Source organism: Ostrea edulis, chromosome 8 (genome assembly GCF_947568905.1).
Source record: "Ostrea edulis chromosome 8, xbOstEdul1.1, whole genome shotgun sequence".
Lineage (NCBI taxonomy): Eukaryota > Metazoa > Mollusca > Bivalvia > Ostreida > Ostreidae > Ostrea > Ostrea edulis.
In genome coordinates, this window is record NC_079171.1 from 19479642 (window position 1) to 19501588 (window position 21947).

At 33.6% G+C, this 21947-nt stretch overlaps 1 protein-coding gene across 11 annotated transcripts in view; it reads right to left on the reverse strand.

The window, feature by feature from the left end:
* LOC125661827 (CUGBP Elav-like family member 3-B) overlaps positions 1-21947 on the reverse strand; it is a 78132-nt gene that overhangs the window by 22870 nt on the left and 33315 nt on the right. For all 11 annotated transcript variants that reach the window (XR_008797952.1, XR_008797951.1, XR_008797950.1 and 8 more), the window contains exon 2: positions 21653-21735. Coding sequence is in view for 7 of the 11 variants with exons in the window: in XM_056147106.1 (XP_056003081.1) it covers positions 21653-21735 (83 nt within the window). In the remaining 4 variants the exon portion in view is untranslated. The remainder of the gene's footprint in view (positions 1-21652; positions 21736-21947) is intronic.

Consider the following 21947-nt stretch of genomic DNA (forward strand, 5'->3'; position numbering starts at 1 on the left):
CAGGGAGGGATCTTTATCGTGTCACACCTGCTGTGACACGGGACCTCGGTTTTTGCGGTCTCATCCGAAGGACCGCCCCATTTAGTCGCCTCTTACGACAAGCAATGGGGTACTGAGGACCTATTCTAACCCGGATCCCCACGGGATTTCTTTTGAAATTGACGTTGCTTTCATCATAGACAAAAGACATTACAAAATATGGAGCGTCGTCAAGGTCAAAGGTTGCATTGGCTGTTCCGTTTAAAGTAACGAAATGATCAACGATATAATTTCAGTACTGAAATCTAGTTTATATCTTTAAAAAAAATACATCAAAATATAAGTCTAAACAATAGAATATATTCCTTTGTTGTTTTATTGGGTGATGAAAGTAGCAATCATTGCAGAAAAAAAAATTCATAACTCGCTTACGCGGAATATGAATTTTTTCTGCAATGCTAGCTACTTTCATCACCCGATAGATCAACAATGGAAGTATTTTATTGTTAAAATGACAACAATGAAGAATCGTCGCCTAAAGTAGAATACCTATCGACCTAAAACATTGATGGCCATTTGCCAGCACAGACGATAATTTTTTCGCAAGTATCTTATTTTCGTTCAGTAACTATTTTCCACAAGCATGCTTTTTTTCCTGACGTAAGCAAGTACAGATAGACACTAGTAACAAGTATTAGTACACACTAGTAACAAGTATTAGTACACACTAGCAGGCTTAACTGTCTTGTTTAAATATTTGTTTCAATCTACAAGTTTTGGTTAAGTACTGAGGGGAGTTCAAATAAGAACTGCAATACTGTCTATCAAGTGGCATCATTCAAATTTTGTTGGTTTAAATGTTTCACAAAAACATCGAGAAAACCAGCTGTGAACATTTGAAAGTTCTCTTAATTTTTCACATCTCTTTATTACCGGATATCGCCATTAAACCAGAGCAGAGCGCAACTTTTTAATACCTTCTATTTCGTGTATTCTAACTCTTATATAATGGCTATTCAACGTACATTGTGTTTCAACGTGCCAAACATCACTTTAAATTGAACACAGCACAATCCATCAATTGAAGGCACACGCTTACACAGCCATTACGGAGAAATCTGAAAATTCTTTCTTTTTCTCAAGAGTGTTTGACAGCAAACAACAGTTGAATGAAGTACATACGCATTCAGAAACGTGTATATTTTTTAAAAATCGGAAGTAGATACTTGATTACGTCATAACCAATCGTTTTCTCAACAAAATTCATTAAATTATCCTAACTGCATGTGTTTAAATAACTTCTATGAGCTCCAATGACTTTGTGTTTGATTTCTAGTCCTTTGCTATGAGATGGGTTATTTCCCCTTTGTGATTCAGCATGTAAGGACTATTCTAAGAATTACGTAAACATGATGTAGATGACGGGGACTTTCAGTATCCACGAAGTGAAATTCTGCTCTAAAAACATAAAAGTAGTTTGTATACTGAACTTATATATATTTTGTCGGCCATGCTCGAAATTGAAAGTTGATGAATTCGCGTATTTAGAATAATCCCAGACAGTCAAATATTATTGGTTTGAATTCTGTACGTGTATTTTGCGAGGTATTTCAGATAAAAAAAATTAATACGTAGAAAACGAAATCTGTGTATGAATTAACTGATTTTTAATTATCATTTTCTTTCATTAACTTTTTCATAAATTAAGGTACTATTTCATTCCATTAGGTCAAAGATCCTACTGAGTAGCCTGTGTCTCTGCGTTTTTTGATTGGTTAATTTCTGTGTAGACGCAGGTAAATAAAGTGACGTCACAATGCAAAAATGTATCTACACAACCTCCGGTTAACTCAATGCATACTCAAATATCATTATTCATAGGGGAAATTAGTCCCTGAGAATTGACATTGTTTGCCTTGGACTAGAATGATGATCTGTCATTGGATAAAATGCGTCACGTGATACCGGCGAATAGCGAAATTTAGACGGCAACATGGCGTCCGACAAGTCCTTATAGATGTATTTCTCTCCTAGACATATTTACATATAAAACATACATGTGTTGAATTTCGACAAAACAAAATACTTATCAGGTATGTTACTGACTGTCTACAGAAATGTGTCGAGTTGTTAAAGACTATAGGAGGCGAGCCAATAACAACATGATAAGTAATAGTGTATAGAGTCAGTAACAACATGATAAGTAATAGTGTATAGAATCAGTAACAACATGATAAGTAATAGTGTATGGAGCCAGTAACAACATGATAAGTAATAGTGTATGGAGCCAGTAACAACATGATAAGTAATAGTGTATGGAGCCAGTAACAACATGATAAGTAATAGTGTATGGAGCCAGTAACAACATAATAAGTAATAGTGTATGGAGCCAGTAACAACATGATAAGTAATAGTGTATAGAATCAGTAACAACATAATAAGTAATAGTGTATGGAGCCAGTAACAACATAATAAGTAATAGTGTATGGAGCCAGTAACAACATGATAAGTAATAGTGTATGGAGCCAGTAACAACATGATAAGTAATAGTGTATGGAGCCAGTAACAACATGATAAGTAATAGTGTATGGAGCCAGTAACAACATGATAAGTAATAGTGTATAGAATCAGTAACAACATAATAAGTAATAGTGTATAGAATCAGTAACAACATGATAAGTAATAGTGTATGGAGCCAGTAACAACATGATAAGTAATAGTGTATGGAGCCAGTAACAACATGATAAGTAATAGTGTATAGAATCAGTAACAACATAATAAGTAATAGTGTATAGAATCAGTAACAACATAATAAGTAATAGTGTGTGGAGCCAGTAACAACATAATAAGTAATAGTGTATGGAGCCAGTAACAACATGATAAGTAATAGTGTATGGAGCCAGTAACAACATAATAAGTAATAGTGTATGGAGCCAGTAACAACATGATAAGTAATAGTGTATGGAGCCAGTAACAACATAATAAGTAATAGTGTATAGAATCAGTAACAACATGATAAGTAATAGTGTATAGAATCAGTAACAACATAATAAGTAATAGTGTATGGAGCCAGTAACAACATAATAAGTAATAGTGTATGGAGTCAGTAACAACATAATAAGTAATAGTGTATGGAGCCAGTAACAACATAATAAGTAATAGTGTATGGAGCCAGTAACAACATGATAAGTAATAGTGTATGGAGCCAGTAACAACATGATAAGTAATAGTGTATGGAGCCAGTAACAACATGATAAGTAATAGTGTATAGAATCAGTAACAACATAATAAGTAATAGTGTATGGAGCCAGTAACAACATAATAAGTAATAGTGTATGGAGCCAGTAACAACATGATAAGTAATAGTGTATGGAGCCAGTAACAACATGATAAGTAATAGTGTATAGAATCAGTAACAACATAATAAGTAATAGTGTATGGAGCCAGTAACAACATAATAAGTAATAGTGTATGGAGCCAGTAACAACATGATAAGTAATAGTGTATGGAGCCAGTAACAACATGATAAGTAATAGTGTATGGAGCCAGTAACAACATGATAAGTAATAGTGTATGGAGCCAGTAACAACATGATAAGTAATAGTGTATAGAATCAGTAACAACATAATAAGTAATAGTGTATAGAATCAGTAACAACATAATAAGTAATAGTGTATGGAGCCAATAACAACATGATAAGTAATAGTGTATGGAGCCAATAACAACATGATAAGTAATAGTGTATAGAATCAGTAACAACATAATAAGTAATAGTGTATAGAATCAGTAACAACATAATAAGTAATAGTGTATAGAATCAGTAACAACATAATAAGTAATAGTGTATGGAGCCAATAACAACATGATAAGTAATAGTGTATAGAATCAGTAACAACATAATAAGTAATAGTGTATAGAATCAGTAACAACATGATAAGTAATAGTGTATGGAGCCAGTAACAACATGATAAGTAATAGTGTATAGAATCAGTAACAACATAATAAGTAATAGTGTATGGAGCCAGTAACAACATAATAAGTAATAGTGTATGGAGCCAGTAACAACATGATAAGTAATAGTGTATGGAGCCAGTAACAACATGATAAGTAATAGTGTATAGAATCAGTAACAACATGATAAGTAATAGTGTATAGAATCAGTAACAACATAATAAGTAATAGTGTGTGGAGCCAGTAACAACATGATAAGTAATAGTGTATAGAATCAGTAACAACATGATAAGTAATAGTGTATAGAGTCAGTAACAACATAATAAGTAATAGTGTATAGAATCAGTAACAACATGATAAGTAATAGTGTATAGAGTCAGTAACAACATAATAAGTAATAGTGTATAGAATCAGTAACAACATGATAAGTAATAGTGTATAGAGTCAGTAACAACATAATAAGTAATAGTGTATAGAATCAGTAACAACATAATAAGTAATAGTGTATAGAATCAGTAACAACATGATAAGTAATAGTGTATAGAATCAGTAACAACATAATAAGTAATAGTGTGTGGAGCCAGTAACAACATGATAAGTAATAGTGTATAGAATCAGTAACAACATGATAAGTAATAGTGTATAGAGTCAGTAACAACATGATAAGTAATAGTGTATGGAGTTTGTTATCTAAACCCAAACAATAAAAAAAATATGATTGTTCCTTAGAACGTATTGTATGATGACGTCATGTTATTTACACTCGGCTTAATGAAAGATGAAGATAACGAACAGTGATCAATCTCATAACTCCTATTGAAGCAATACAAAATAGATAGTTGGGCAAACACGGACCCCTGAACACACCAGAGGTGGTATCAGGTGCCTAGGAGGAGTAAGCATCCCCTGTCGACCGGTCACTCCCGTCATGAGCCCCATATCCTGATCAGGTAAACGGAATCACCTGTAGTCAAAGAACGGTCTGACAATCGGTATGTAACACGTCAGACAGCATTTGACCCGATGATAGGTTGTATTGACGAACTAGATCGTTATAACGACCATAGAAGTTGCGAAATGCTGTCTTCAATCGAAAAATACATATATCTCATATTTGAATATCCTTATTTTGATAACCAATGATTACACGTAAGATGATTTGGTTTCCAAGGAAATAATTCGTTATGAAGGTTCAATGAAGGGTGCATGGAAATCTACCCCGGCTAGTATAACATAAACCCTTCGTATCGTAGATTAAATAGAAAAAAGGAAACGAATGATAATATATTTCATTTAAAGCCTGAAAATAAAGGAATCATTTTAAACTGATAGCACGTGCACATACATAGCACAAAGTACAATAGGATCTGGAAAGATTTTTCTCAGTCCGATTATCTGCAAAATTAGCTGCTACCTTATTGACTATATATACTGAGAATACAGTCTAGTTAATTCTAAATATGCATATACATCATTGGCTTGTAAAGAATCACACAAATACTTTTTTCACATTTTCATTCATATTCAAAATTTAATTTCATGAATGTTATTGACTTATCGCACTGACATCGTTATTGGTATAATTACTGACAGTGTTATTGGTATAATTAGTGACAGTGTTATTGTATTGGTATAATTAGTGACAGTGTTATTGGTATAATTAGTGACAGTGTTATTGTATTGGTATAATTACTGACAGTGTTATTGTATTGGTATAATTAGTGACAGTGTTATTGTATTGGTATAATTACTGACAGTGTTATTGTGTTGGTATAATTAGTGACAGTGTTATTGGTATAATTAGTGACAGTGTTATTGTATTGGTATAATTACTGACAGTGTTATTGTATTGGTATAATTAGTGACAGTGTTATTGTATTGGTATAAGTAGTGACAGTGTTATTGTATTGGTATAATTAGTGACAGTGGTATTGGTATAATTACTGACAGTGTTATTGTATTGGTATAATTACTGACAGTGTTATTGTATTGGTATAATTAGTGACAGTGTTATTGTATTGGTATAATTAGTGACAGTGTTATTGTATTGGTATAATTAGTGACAGTGTTATTGTAATGGTATAATTACTGACAGTGTTATTGTATTGGTATGATTAGTGACAGTGGTATTGGTATAATTACTGACAGTGTTATTGTATTGGTATAATTAGTGACAGTGTTATTGTATTGGTATAATTACTGACAGTGTTATTGTATTGGTATAATTAGTGACAGTGTTATTGTATTGGTATAATTAGTGACAGTGTTATTGTATTGGTATAATTAGTGACAGTGTTATTGTATTGGTATAATTAGTGACAGTGTTATTGTATTGGTATAATTAGTGACAGTGTTATTGTATTGGTATAATTACTGACAGTGTTATTGTATTGGTATAATTAGTGACAGTGTTATTGTATTGGTATAATTAGTGACAGTGTTATTGGTATAATTAGTGACAGTGGTATTGGTATAATTACTGACAGTGTTATTGTATTGGTATAATTAGTGACAGTGTTATTGTATTGGTATAATTAGTGACAGTGTTATTGGTATAATTAGTGACAGTGTTATTGTATTGGTATAATTAGTGACAGTGTTATTGTATTGGTATAATTAGTGACAGTGTTATTGTATTGGTATAATTAGTGACAGTGTTATTGGTATAATTAGTGACAGTGTTATTGTATTGGTATAATTAGTGACAGTGTTATTGGTATAATTAGTGACAGTGTTATTGTATTGGTATAATTACTGACAGTGTTATTGTATTGGTATGATTAGTGACAGTGTTATTGTATTGGTATAATTAGTGACAGCGTTATTGTATTGGTATAATTACTGACAGTGTTATTGGTATAATTAGTGACAGTGTTATTGTATTGGTATAATTAGTGACAGTGTTATTGTATTGGTATAATTAGTGACAGTGTTATTGTAATGGTATAATTAGTGACAGTGTTATTGTATTGGTATAATTACTGACAGTGTTATTGTATTGGTATAATTAGTGACAGTGTTATTGTATTGGTATAATTACTGACAATGTTATTGTATTGGTATAATTAGTGACAGTGTTATTGTATTGGTATAATTACTGACAGTGTTATTGGTATAATTAGTGACAGCGTTGTTGTATTGGTATAATTAGTGACAGTGTTATTGTGTTGGTATAATTAGTGGCAGTGTTATTGTATTGGTATAATTAGTGACAGTGTTATTGGTATAATTAGTGACAGTGTTATTGGTATAATTAGTGACAGTGTTATTGTATTGGTATAATTACTGACAGTGTTATTGTATTGGTATAATTAGTGACAGTGTTATTGTATTGGTATAATTAGTGACAGTGTTATTGGTATAATTAGTGACAGTGTTATTGGTATAATTAGTGACAGTGTTATTGTATTGGTATAATTACTGACAGTGTTATTGGTATAATTAGTGACAGTGTTATTGTATTGGTATAATTAGTGACAGTGTTATTGTATTGGTATAATTAGTGACAGTGTTATTGTAATGGTATAATTAGTGACAGTGTTATTGTATTGGTATAATTACTGACAGTGTTATTGTATTGGTATAATTAGTGACAGTGTTATTGTATTGGTATAATTACTGACAGTGTTATTGTATTGGTATAATTAGTGACAGTGTTATTGGTATAATTAGTGACAGTGTTATTGTATTGGTATAATTAGTGACAGTGTTATTGGTATAATTAGTGACAGTGTTATTGGTATAATTAGTGACAGTGTTATTGTATTGGTATAATTACTGACAGTGTTATTGTATTGGTATAATTAGTGACAGTGTTATTGTATTGGTATAATTAGTGACAGTGTTATTGGTATAATTAGTGACAGTGTTATTGGTATAATTACTGACAGTGTTATTGTATTGGTATAATTAGTGACAGTGTTATTGTATTGGTATAATTAGTGACAGTGTTATTGTGTTGGTATAATTAGTGACAGTGTTATTGGTATAATTAGTGACAGTGTTATTGTATTGGTATAATTAGTGACAGTGTTATTGTGTTGGTATAATTAGTGACAGTGTTATTGTATTGGTATAATTACTGACAGTGTTATTGTATTGGTATAATTAGTGACAGTGTTATTGTATTGGTATAATTACTGACAGTGTTATTGTATTGGTATAATTAGTGACAGTGTTATTGGTATAATTAGTGACAGTGTTATTGTATTGGTATAATTAGTGACAGTGTTATTGTATTGGTATAATTACTGACAGTGTTATTGGTATAATTAATGAGTGTTATTGTATTGGTATAATTAGTGACAGTGTTATTGTATTGGTATAATTAGTGACAGTGTTATTGTATTGGTATAATTAGTGACAGTGTTATTGTATTGGTATAATTAGTGACAGTGTTATTGGTATAATTAGTGACAGTGTTATTGGTATAATTACTGACAGTGTTATTGTATTGGTATAATTAGTGACAGTGTTATTGTATTGGTATAATTACTGACAGTGTTATTGTATTGGTATAATTAGTGACAGTGTTATTGTATTGGTATAATTAGTGACAGTGTTATTGGTATAATTAGTGACAGTGTTATTGGTATAATTAGTGACAGTGTTATTGGTATAATTAGTGACAGTGTTATTGTATTGGTATAATTAGTGACAGTGTTATTGTATTGGTATAATTAGTGACAGTGTTATTGTATTGGTATAATTACTGACAGTGTTATTGGTATAATTAGTGACAGCGTTGTTGTATTGGTATAATTAGTGACAGTGTTATTGTGTTGGTATAATTAGTGACAGTGTTATTGTATTGGTATAATTAGTGACAGTGTTATTGTATTGGTATAATTACTGACAATGTTATTGTATTGGTATAATTAGTGACAGTGTTATTGTATTGGTATAATTACTGACAGTGTTATTGGTATAATTAGTGACAGCGTTGTTGTATTGGTATAATTAGTGACAGTGTTATTGTGTTGGTATAATTAGTGGCAGTGTTATTGTATTGGTATAATTAGTGACAGTGTTATTGGTATAATTAGTGACAGTGTTATTGGTATAATTACTGACAGCGTTATTGTATTGGTATAATTACTGACAGTGTTATTGTATTGGTATAATTAGTGACAGTGTTATTGTATTGGTATAATTAGTGACAGTGTTATTGGTATAATTAGTGACAGTGTTATTAGTATAATTAGTGACAGTGTTATTGTATTGGTATAATTACTGACAGTGTTATTGTATTGGTATAATTACTGACAGTGTTATTGTATTGGTATAATTACTGACAGTGTTATTGTATTGGTATAATTAGTGACAGTGTTATTGGTATAATTAGTGACAGTGTTATTGTATTGGTATAATTAGTGACAGTGTTATTGGTATAATTAGTGACAGTGTTATTGTATTGGTATAATTACTGACAGTGTTATTGTATTGGTATAATTAGTGACAGTGTTATTGTATTGGTATAATTAGTGACAGTGTTATTGTATTGGTATAATTACTGACAGTGTTATTGTATTGGTATAATTAGTGACAGTGTTATTGTATTGGTATAATTACTGTCAGTGTTATTGTATTGGTATAATTAGTGACAGTGTTATTGGTATAATTAGTGACAGTGTTATTGGTATAATTAGTGACAGTGTTATTGGTATAATTACTGACAGTGTTATTGTATTGGTATAATTAGTGACAGTGTTATTGTATTGGTATAATTACTGACAGTGTTATTGTATTGGTATAATTAGTGACAGTGTTATTGGTATAATTACTGACAGTGTTATTGTATTGGTATAATTAGTGACAGTGTTATTGTATTGGTATAATTAGTGACAGTGTTATTGTATTGGTATAATTAGTGACAGTGTTATTGTATTGGTATAATTACTGACAGCGTTGTTGTATTGGTATAATTACTGACAGCGTTTTTGTATTAGTATAATTTCCACTCTTTTATCATGTTCTCTGGAAAGACCGACAGCCCCACTGCAAGCAAAACACTTTGACACGATTATCAAATTACCTCAGATGATGAATATGCAGGTTATCTTTAATTTGAGGACCCTGTAACAATGTGCAGTGCAGCTATAGGGAGAAAATAGACAAGAACTAAAGGAATTTCAAATGAAGTTTTCTTTACGGCCTGTTGCAAAGCAACCAAACCTCTTAGCGTTATTGCAGATTTTCATTTTTCATTTTTTATCCTACTTTCAGAAATGTCGAGGTTAGGGATAGGATTCTTTGTAAGGATTCTAATTTCCACATAGAAAGCGAGGTTTTAGTAAAAGTAACGCATCTGCTTGATCAATTAGGATTTCTATAATGCCAGTAACGACTACTAAAAAAAACACCAGCCCAGTTCATTAAATGAAATGTAATGAAGAATATACTTCAGGAGACACTAGTATATTAATGATTAATGCATTACTCCATCGTGTATACGTGTAGTTGATAGGTTTTATGATTAATTGAAATATTTTCTTATTCTTCAAATTTACTGTACACACGATTCAATTTCCCGTCTTCTCTGGTAGTCTGGTTAATCATTCTATCACTATGATGTTACAAATGTGGAGAGAACCACTACTAATTAAACTGCACGACTGCAGAGCATGGAAGCTGCTGAAAGACATGGAAAAACTGGCCATTTAGTACAGCAGGTTTCCGGAAGCTGAAACGTTCGCTCGTTAATCTGTGAAGAACAGTTGTCGGACTCCAACAATGAGAAGAAACCGAAACCATTATCACGCCATAAAAACATAGTAGCCCAAGATAAGACAGCGGCCTTCTGCTGGTGGTGGCCTCAGCTACTCCACCGTTCTCCCGATTTATCTCGGCGTCTGCTGTTTGATTACAGCATGTTTGATATTAAGATAATGCTTATTGATAGGTGCGAAGCCGTGGAGTCTTTGTTTCTGTAGTGTTAAGCTATGTACTAAAACTCACGACAACACACGACGAAGGAATGCTTAAAACATTTGGCGAATGTCTTCTCGCTTCGATAAATCTTGCCCATGTCAAAGGAAGAGGGTTGTTTTTGGAGGGAGTCGCTCTGCTCATCATGACGGATATACTACATTGTTATGATAAGACAGTAACTCTGTTTGATCCGACATCGCTTTCAAGAATACCGTAAATCTTCCATCTTTAAATTTATCTGTTGAATAATAAACCTCCGGTTCTTATTTTAGCAAGAAGGAACTATCATTCATTGCATGTTGCCCTTGTAAAAGTGATCCATCTTCTGCTTAATGTACGTCTGGCTGCGTAACATATGAACTAACGGAATGATAGAGGCCATTCATTATGAAAATCATTACAAACACAGATGCCATCCGTTATAATCCATTACAAATACAGAGGTAATTCATAAAATATATTACAAACATCCATTACAAATGATAACATAGAGGTCATCCCTTACAAAATCTATGATAAACATAGAGGTCATCGCTTACAAAATCTATGATAAACATAGGGGCCATCGCTTACAAAATCTATGATAAACATAGGGGTCATCGCTTACAAAATCTATGATAAACATGTCACAAAATCTATGATAGACAAAGAGGTTATCTGTTACAAAATCTATGATAAACATAGAGGCCATCCCTTACAAAATCTATCAAAATCCTAGAGGTCTTCCGCAACAAATCTATGATAAACATAGGGGTCTATCCTAACAAAATCTATGATAAACATAGAGGTCTTCTGTTACAAAATCTATGATAGCCCTAGAGGTCTATAAAATTTATTACAAAGAGTTGCTGAGATCAGATATACTCATGTTACCATTGTTGGATCTACTACATCCTACTACTACATTGTATAAATTCCAAGGCACTGCATCCTACTACTACATTGTATAAATTCCAAGGCACTGCATCCTACTACTACATTGTATAAATTCCAAGGCAGAACCAAATTTAATAGACTTTGGTTCTGCCTTGTGAATTTATAGTAGTGGGATATGAAGTACCAGCAGGCATGTTATTGAAGTCTTCCTAGGACTAAAACATATCTTAAGATAAACTTAGGCTATATCTTAGACACCACTAGACCCGTCCCAAGAAACTTAGATATGTTTTGACTTTGTTTATGCTTAAATACGGCTATCACCTATCTGTGTGTGCAAGGGAGAAGGATAATCCGGAGATTAATCCAAACATTACAAGTACATATATATGCAAGTTGATTTTAAAGAAATTTCTCATTTTCCAAACATTGTTGGAGCAAAAGATTGTATTCCTCATTCAGTACAAGTATAGAAGTATAGACCGTCGCTGATGATTGGAAGTTAGAACGTGTAGAAACATAGACCGTCACTGATGATTGGAAGTTAGAACGTGTAGATGTATAGACCGTCACTGATGATTGGAAGTTAGAACGTGTAGAAGTATAGACCGTCACTGATGATTGGAAGTTAAAACATGTAGAAGTATAAACCGTCACTGATAATTAGAAGTTAGAACGTGTAGAAGTATAGACCGTCACTGATGATAGGAAGTTAGAACGTGTAGAAGTATAGACCGTCACTGATGATAGGAGGTTAGAACGTGTAGAAGTATAGACCGTCACTGATGATAGGAAGTTAGAACGTGTAGAAGTATAGACCGTCACTGATGATAGGAGATTAGAACGTGTAGAAGTATAGACCGTCACTGATGATAGGAAGTTAGAACGTGTAGAAGTATAGACCGTCACTGATGATAGGAAGTTAAAACGTGTAGAAGTATAGACCGTCACTGATAATTAGAAGTTAGAACGTGTAGAAGTATAGACCGTCACTGATGATAGGAAGTTAGAACGTGTAGAAGTATAGACCGTCACTGATGATAGGAAGTTAGAACGTGTAGAAGTATAGACCGTCACTGATAATTAGAAGTTAGAACATGTAGAAACATAGACCGTCACTGATGATAGGAAGTTAGAACGTGTAGAAACATAGACCGTCACTGATGATAGGAAGTTAGAACGTGTAGAAGTATAGACCGTCACTGATAATTAGAAGTTAGAACGTGTAGAAACATAGACCGTCACTGATGATAGGAAGTTAGAACATGTAGAAGTATAGACCGTCACTGATGATAGGAGGTTAGAACGTGTAGAAGTATAGACCGTCACTGATGATAGGAAGTTAGAACGTGTAGAAGTATAGACCGTCACTGATGATAGGAGGTTAGAACGTGTAGAAGTATAGACCGTCACTGATGATAGGAGGTTAGAACGTGTAGAAGTATAGACCGTCACTGATGATAGGAAGTTAGAACGTGTATAAGTATAGACCGTCACTGATGATAGGAGGTTAGAACGTGTAGAAGTATAGACCGTCACTGATGATTGGAAGTTAGAACGAGTGTTGTCCATCATGTTAATGCATACTTTTGTTGTCATTTACACTAAGCTTCCCTATACAACTAAATCGAAGAAGAATGCCGTCCATTCTTTGAGAATAAAATTCCGAAATAGATAATAAAATTGTCTGTTTTGCCGATTGTACAAATTGCCCCCATACTTTCTAATAATAATAATACCATATTTATATAGCACCCTTTCCATACACTATGTACGCTCAAAGGTGCTTTACCATGCATATATACCTTACAACAGAATGTTATACATATACTACATAGAAAATAAATAAAACATTAAAAGCTGTACCTATCCTCATTGTTCTCATAAAACATGAAAACACAAGATACCATAAATATGCTAGATAAGAATAAACATCAGTTTCAGGGGGTATTAAAATAATAATGAAATACACACACGCACACACAGCATATAATGTCTCAGGGATAATACATTAAAACATACAATTCCTCTTTTTCTTCTTCCAACCATACCTTCATAAAACAAACAACCTATAGACACAACTTTTTTTCAATCGTTATTTCTTAAAAACAAAGTTTTTAAATATCATGAAAAGTGAGTTCTTCGTTATGATATTTTCAAAGCAGCTTTCGGTTTATTTCCTCTAACACTTCAATAGATCCCGATCATCAGTCACTGAAGTACGACGTCATTAAGTTTCATAGACCCGTGTCTTGAGGATACGAGATGGACTCGTGCATTTGCATGACAACCCCCCCCCCCCCTCCTCCCCAATTTTAGCTGAAAATTGAATGTTACAACAAAAAGAATAAAATTTCATAGACTTTTAGTTTAAACATAACACGGCCAACTTCAAGCACATGAAAAAGAATTCCGTTAGAAATCAGTCACTTTAACTGAAGAATTTTGATATCCGACAGAGGAATACACCTTCTTTAACTCTTTACACTGAATTTACATTTCTGGAGGTATACTCGGTTACAGTGTATTTTCATCGCGGACTTGGATAAAAGATCCCAATAAAAGTCAAGCAGAGATTGACATCTATATATCATTACTAGTATTATATATCCTTTTTCACTTTATGAGTGGATGTTTGTACTTGTAAAGTTAGACTGTAATTATTTGTTTCATGCCAAGGTTCATCGTACATAAATAAATTTGTGTTGTTCTGAAAGCATTCTCCGCTAATCGTTTCTTAAGGACGTTCACAAACAGTTTGAATGTTCCCTAAATTTCTGAGATAAACTTCCCTGGGGGTTTAGTTTTGTTTGGCTAACGGCGTCTTGTAGCATGATTTAAGCCAGGAATCAACCACTCCGACTAATGAAGATGTTCTCAGAACAGCTCTACTTTAACTCATCCATGGCGTCTTCAAAAAACAACCCAGAAAAAAATAACATTTAAGGCTTATTATTAGCAGATGTCAATACGCTATAAATATTACAAACAGGCAAAAAAAGGCACTCGTTAGGAGTAAATTTCAGGAAACAACAGACACGTGAGAAGCTGCTTCTGAAAGAGATCTAATGTCCGCATTCCTACTGCTGTTTTAGAACGTAGTGACTCATGCGCTCAATTAATTTGTTGTCTGTTTTACAAGAAACTCGCAGAAAATGCCACTTGTCTAAAGGTAAAAATTTGAGATGACCCATTTTTCATCCAGTGCAATGTGCCCCTTTACAAAAAACTGCTGATATTGGCAGAATTTACAGGTGTTGGGGATATATACACCAGGTATAGCGAAAGCTTTTATCTGTGAATTTCACCTGTCCCTTTCTTTGTGCACGCGCGACAGCCACGTGCCGGTAACCAATGAAAACAGCGAATTTTGATATATGACGGCTTGTTATTCATTAAATCTTAATAGGGCTTCTCTAATGAAGTACCGGCACAAAAATGAACCCTATTTGACATTTATGGTGACAAAGGTCAAGATGCTGATGGAGGGAGCTCTGAAATACGATCATATGATTCAATGAGCGGACTGGAAAGACAGAATTCTCATCAGTACTCTGACTATATAACACTGGCTAGAGCAATGAGTAACACAATCTTCAGGGTTTCCCCCGTAGTATTTGCAAGTGGCGAGAGTCACTATGTCTCAGCAAAATAATGATGATAAATAAAATTTTGAATAAGGGAAAAAAACGCACCCACAAAGCCGTTCTCATACTTTACGCTTCCCCTATATCGCTAAAGCAATCCATGCACTAAGACGTCCATTTTGGTCGTCCTTCTAGCAGGTTTCTCTAACGGCTTAGTTAACAAAAGATGTTGTTGAGCGAAGTCTAATAAATGCAACATTTTTGCCGATTCAGACATTCTCTATAAGTTCATCTTCACATCTTGTACTGCTCTATATATAATTTATAGAAATAGAGAAGTATGTCTACTTTGTAGGGTATGTTTGAAAACTCATACCAAGAAACAGGTATATGTAAAGAGCATGAAAAATAAAAGTAAATAAAATAAAACGCACAGCCATAAATTCATACATAAATCGGTGGATTGGCTATTTCATCTCAAAAACCTTATCATTGGATAACCTTTCGTGGTGATATTTTGTACAAAGAACTTGTAAGAGTGACTATCACATCGCCAATTTCGTTGTTCTATACTTCTTTAAACAATAGTGAATTCTTAGCAATGTTCACATGTGCCTTCTCCAAATCATTTAATGAAATATCAATTACGAATATTTTCTCGAAGACGCCTTGGCCATTGTTTACACGTAGAATACAGAAACCCTGCGCCGTATCACCACGGGCTGTACAAACTATTCTATTTCCCAGGTATTTTTGACTATAATGATACTGTCTGTGTTACGTATGTACAGAATGTTTTATTTGTAATTATACAAGAGCGAGAGTAGGATGCCACGACACCTATCGACCTTTAGTGTAGCGTATTCAATTATCACTCACTGACAGTCATCAAACAAAGCAAATATCAGGTTTAAAGTAAATACAAAATGAAACTTAGTAACAAGAAAAATACCATATTGAATGAAATCAAGATCTGTACAAGTACAATATACTGAAATCAAATTATGAAAATACCCATATATACATGTATGTACATTTATATAGCGTTGGATAACACCTTCATAACTGATGCCTCTTAACCAAGTATGAAGATAATAGTTTACCTGTATCGGTATGGGAGAATACAGGGGACGGAGGGAACTTCCGGTGGGGGAACGAACGCAAGTGGCGGATCCAAAAACTGGGGTCTGGATCATTACACAGCGCGCTTGCTTCTGTTGTCTGTCAACAAACAGTTGGCTGACAACTATCTAGTATTATATATATACACCTGACAAAAGGTATGAAAACGTTGCCATGGAAACTCATCATTGTGATGCTACCTGGATATCTGTTTTTCTCGGGTAAATGATTGGGTTTGGAATAGCGGGGTGAAAATTCTGGATCTCTCATTTCATTATGGAGGAAGCAGCTGCTAATTACTGTGGGTGTAGACATACGGTTCTGTCTCCAGAATGCATTAATAACGAATCCAAATCAATTTTCCCTTTTAAAGAACATCATTATATACCGTAGTTAGTAATAAAAGACGAATCAAACCCTGGTCTTCTCAACGTTCCAAAACAAACAAGATCGATTCACAGACACCAGATTTTATATTCACAAAAATTTGTTTTTCAATCCTGGTGAAGTGGTTTAAATTCATCGATGGGTTTAAATTCATCGAATTTCAAAACTTTAAAATGTAACAATTAATGCAATTAATGACAAAAAATTTGTCCCCAAATATTCAGTACATTATTAAGAAGTGAGAAGAAGCCGGCGAGCGCCATCTGTCGTCAAGAATAATCAACATACAAATGCTGAAATTACTTCCAACAAGTTACTAATGCACCTACTAAGCATTGCACATGACAGGTTCAGCATTGATTTTGCATTTTAAACGGAATATAAATACTCAAACAAATTATGCCTCTACTCCGAGCGTTTTACATGTCTAAGTACTACTAACAGATTTCGTAGTACATGTATGCATATTTCAAAGTACTGATTTAGTATTCATATTGAAAGGTGCGCGCACAGCTAATCACCTAATACAAGTTTCAGATGGAGTGATCATTTTTCATGTGCATTTTAAAAAAAAAAAATATAGATCTATTCTTGATCGTTGAACAATTTACATTGCAGGAATTGCGCATTTATCCATGGTTCGACAATTTGAGTTGTACGTTCTGTGATGCTAGTAATTTCAGGGAACATGTTCTGTGATGCTAGTAATTTCAGGGAACATATAACTGTGAATTGTCTTTGTTTTTTGATAGACACAGTCTGTCTCTTGCAATCTGACAGCATGGCGGGGCCTATCCGATTTCTGTGGTGTTGCTAAAATACACTGGTTTAGTTTATAAATAGTATGGAGAAGAAATCAATAAAATGTATTTTCAAGTAGGGTGTACATGCATAGTGACTATTGATCGATTTTGTTTTAAATGAAAGTGGCTGAGAGTTTCATAATAAAAAAAAATTGGTGCAATTTTCATGCTTCACTTTGGAATCCATTGTTTACATTTATATAATTTCTAACTACTCGCATCCTCACCTCAACCCTAGAAAATAATAGACTTAAGAATTTAATTAAAAGCAAAGCAACACTGATGGGTTTAAAGTGTATTCAATTTACCCACTAAATGCAACTCTGAGTTGCTGATTTTTGCTTCACAAGATCTGGCTGTAGGAAGATTCGCCTAATGTAAACGAACAGGCAGCGTATGTGCAGTTAATTTAACACGCAATGTAAACTATAACTTCCGTTCACCAGGCCGAGCAGTAAACTTCCGCCTCCAATTCTGTTTTCATTAGATGGCGTACATATCGCTGCCTTTCTAGGACATGTTGCCTCTTGTCTAGAATGTTTTACATTTTCAGTATCCATGGAACCCAATTTCACTCAAGTTGAATTAGCTAAAATGATTTTGCAAGGCGTTTGTAATTATCGGTTTCACTGATGTTATAATGACTGTACTGAGGCTACGGACTCCCAGAATACTCCAAAATGAAAAACAGATAATGGTAATTTATATTTCTAAAGTCCGTTTATAAATAACTTGTTATTAAATATATATTTTTAAAAAAAGCATGGAAAAGTTTTTTTCTGTTATATTGCTAAACTCCATGTGTTTAGCGTGAGGCATCAGAGAGTTCAATGGTTTCCAGCTATCGCATCAGGAAGGGGACATAAAACGAGTAAAATATCTCCAAAACAGATCCAAAGCTCAATTTAAAAAAAAAAAACCATGAAAAAAACCACACTACACTATGACTGATTAGATATATTTCTTAGGAAAAGACACTCCAGTAGAGATCATATTAGAAGCAAGAGTGATAACTCTAGCCCATTTAAACCATGTCAAGGGGCTTCTAGGACGGTTAATGTCGAAATCAGCCCTCGCTTTCATCTTAACACGGCCTGGACGCCGACGGTGGTGGAAAGCGCTGAAGATGAAAAGATACAAATACATTTGTTATCGCTTTTATTGAAGTTTGTATAATGATTATTACAATGATCAAACCCCGGGCACAATGTACAAGTTAAAGCCGCTCTCCTCAGTCAATCTAAAGTGAATGATGTTTTTTGTTCTTAATTAGCCTTTTTTTCCTTTCGTTTTTCTGAGGGCTGATTGTCTTTTTACAATTTCAGTGGCAACAATCACTTCGCAATGTAGTTTTGAAAATAGCATTTAGTATTCCTTGAACCCACTGCCAATATTTCTGTACGAATTGTTAAAACATCATAGTTTCAATTAATACTAGGATCAGGTCTCGCCATTGGAAACCTTTAATCTAAATCGATCTTTACTTGTGTGGGGATTCCATTTGATTTACATGTAAGTGCTTATATAAGGATAAAATGGTATATATGAACTTGTATGTTTGAAACTTTAGTTATCCATGGTCTGATAGATACATACATAAATATTGTATCACGTAGGCCCAGATTTTCCCATCTATAGATCCCAAATATCACGCTGACCCATACACGCCAAAGCTCACCTCCCTTCATTCTTAAATTCAGACAGTGGATTTTGTTACTTAGATAACATAAAAAAAGTTTAAGTTTAATTTTAATCTTCAATAACACCTCTTTTGTGATACTAATATATGTTTACTTTAAAGTAAGACAAAATTTTATCTGTAGTATGAGAGTAGGTAAACAATAGATTTTAGTTTATTTGTAGTGTGAGAGTAGGTAAACAATAGATTTTAGTTTATTTGTAGTGTGAGAGTAGGTAAACAATAGATTTTAGTTTATTTGTAGTGTGAGAGTAGGTAAACAATAGATTTTAGTTTATTTGTAGTGTGAGAGTAGGTAAACAATAGATTTTAGTTTATTTGTAGTGTGAGAGTAGGTAAACAATATATTTTAGTTTATTTATAGTATGAGAGTAGGTAAACAATAGATTTTAGTTTATTTGTAGTGTGAGAGTAGGTAAACAATATATTTTAGTTTATTTGTAGTACATGTATGAGAGCAAATAAACAATAGATTTTACGTTAAAGTTGCAAGGTCATTTGTGTGTCACAGTTGATATCGAGATTTATAATAAAACAGCAAATGATAATTTTAGACAAAACATCGCATTGTGATAAATGTAAACAAATATAGTTAGTTTGTAGAGTGAGGAAGTTATACAACAAATATAACACGCCGCAATGTAAACAAATATAGTTAGTTTATAAAATAAAGTTTATATAGGGAGTTCTACAACATCTGTAACTTTGTGAAATTGGTGGCTTTACTTTCTATTGACTGATGAACCAATTAATGGCGGTGGGTCCGCTAACAACCATGTCAAGTCAGAACGAAACAGATTTAGCGTCACTATATTGGGGATGAGAAAGGATTAGGAACTCTTTATTGGAGTCTGTAGTAGTAGTGGAGATTTAGAGTTATCTCTCTTGTCGTCAAACCATGCAGTGCAGTGCATAGAACACGACTCACATTAATTAAAACGAACTACGCCGTAAAAAGAATAAACAAGACCATGTTACTGTATTTGAATTGTTAGAAATTAATTTATCACCACTCCCTAATCATGCGTACGATCACCAGGAAAAGAATAGGCATCATTTTCAGTCACAGAAAGTGACGAAAACCTGAGCAGAACTTAAAAAAAAATTAATTGCTATCACAACCCCGTCTCATGGTGTCGGGAGAGTTATTGAACACACAAGTTAAAATTTTCCAGTGCGCAAATGTGCGATGAACATGCTTTTGGGAGCTAAAGAGTCGGTAAAATTAAATTACTTTTACATAAAAAGTGTAATGAAACGACGAAGGCATTGTTATGAAAGATCCACGTGATTCAATGAATAATATATCTTCTGGAGCTCAGAACGCCATTCCTTGTCACCTAAAACCGCGGGAAGATGTTACTCGTAAACTCGGGAGTGTAAGAGTGATTTCTCACAGTCAGAAATGCAATAAAATGATTTGACCACGATTCTTTATTGAATCAACACCTACAGAAATTGGCTAATGTCACGTTTTGAGTGTTAAGCTATATTAAGAAATAATCCTTTCTACAATCTTAAATATAATATTCTGAAAACAATAGGAAACAATCGACCTGGAATGCTCTTACATCGAAGATCGGGGGCGAGGTATTGTTTTGAACCCTGTCTGTTTGATTCTTTGTTCGTAGCGTGACAAGTATTTAACATGACAATATAAAACTTCATATATGGTAAAGTTTCAAGGTCATATTATTCAAAAGATGACTTCAGATCCAGGTGAATGTCACGTGTTAAGTTGAGTATTACTTAGACAAATCTGGGACAGTGTTTCACAACCACATACTGTACATGTAATATATTCAGTGCTTTAAATTAAATATATATGTGAAATTTAATTTAAGTAATTTGCAGTTGAGATTTCCGATTAGTCGATGAGCCTTTCTCCCACGGCACACGTATGTATTTTGATACTGTTATGTTTTTCACATTGCTAATTGTGGAGAACTAATTCCACAAAACTTGAAATAATTCCGGCAATCATTTATACCACTACACACTTATTTTTGTTACGTACTGTACAGTACAGTATATAGGGCTATTATATTATTGTTCGCTATCCCTGCATCTTAATTACTATTTACGTAAAGTCGATGTCACGATAACGCGACAGTCTGATACAGTTTAGTTGCGATGAACTGAACTGTTGAAGCAATGACGATTGTGCGATGGAGATCTAGTCGATCTACCACAAGAAGGCGATCCAGTATCGTTCCAACGTCCCACTATCATCGCATCATCATATCAGCGTCATCGTATATCATCGCCATTAATTCATCGCGCAGTCGTTCCACGAATCTACAAGTGATCGTACTTACCCCCGGCAGGGTCTTCTGTTCGTGCAGGGCTTGCTGTGCCTTCAGAGCGCTCTCTTTGTGACAGTAAGTCAGAAAGGCACATCCTGTCAATAAACAGTCAACGAAGAGTATTATATTTTCTGATCAATTTGATAAAAAGTGGAAACCTTAAAAAAAATAAAGATCATACTTCATTTTTAAAATAATATTTCTATTGCAAGGCTAGGTACATGGAAGTTCAGGGTCACGTGACATCGGTTACTGGACATCGTGTCATCCAGTACACCTATTATTCGAATTATCCCCTTTGCAGAGT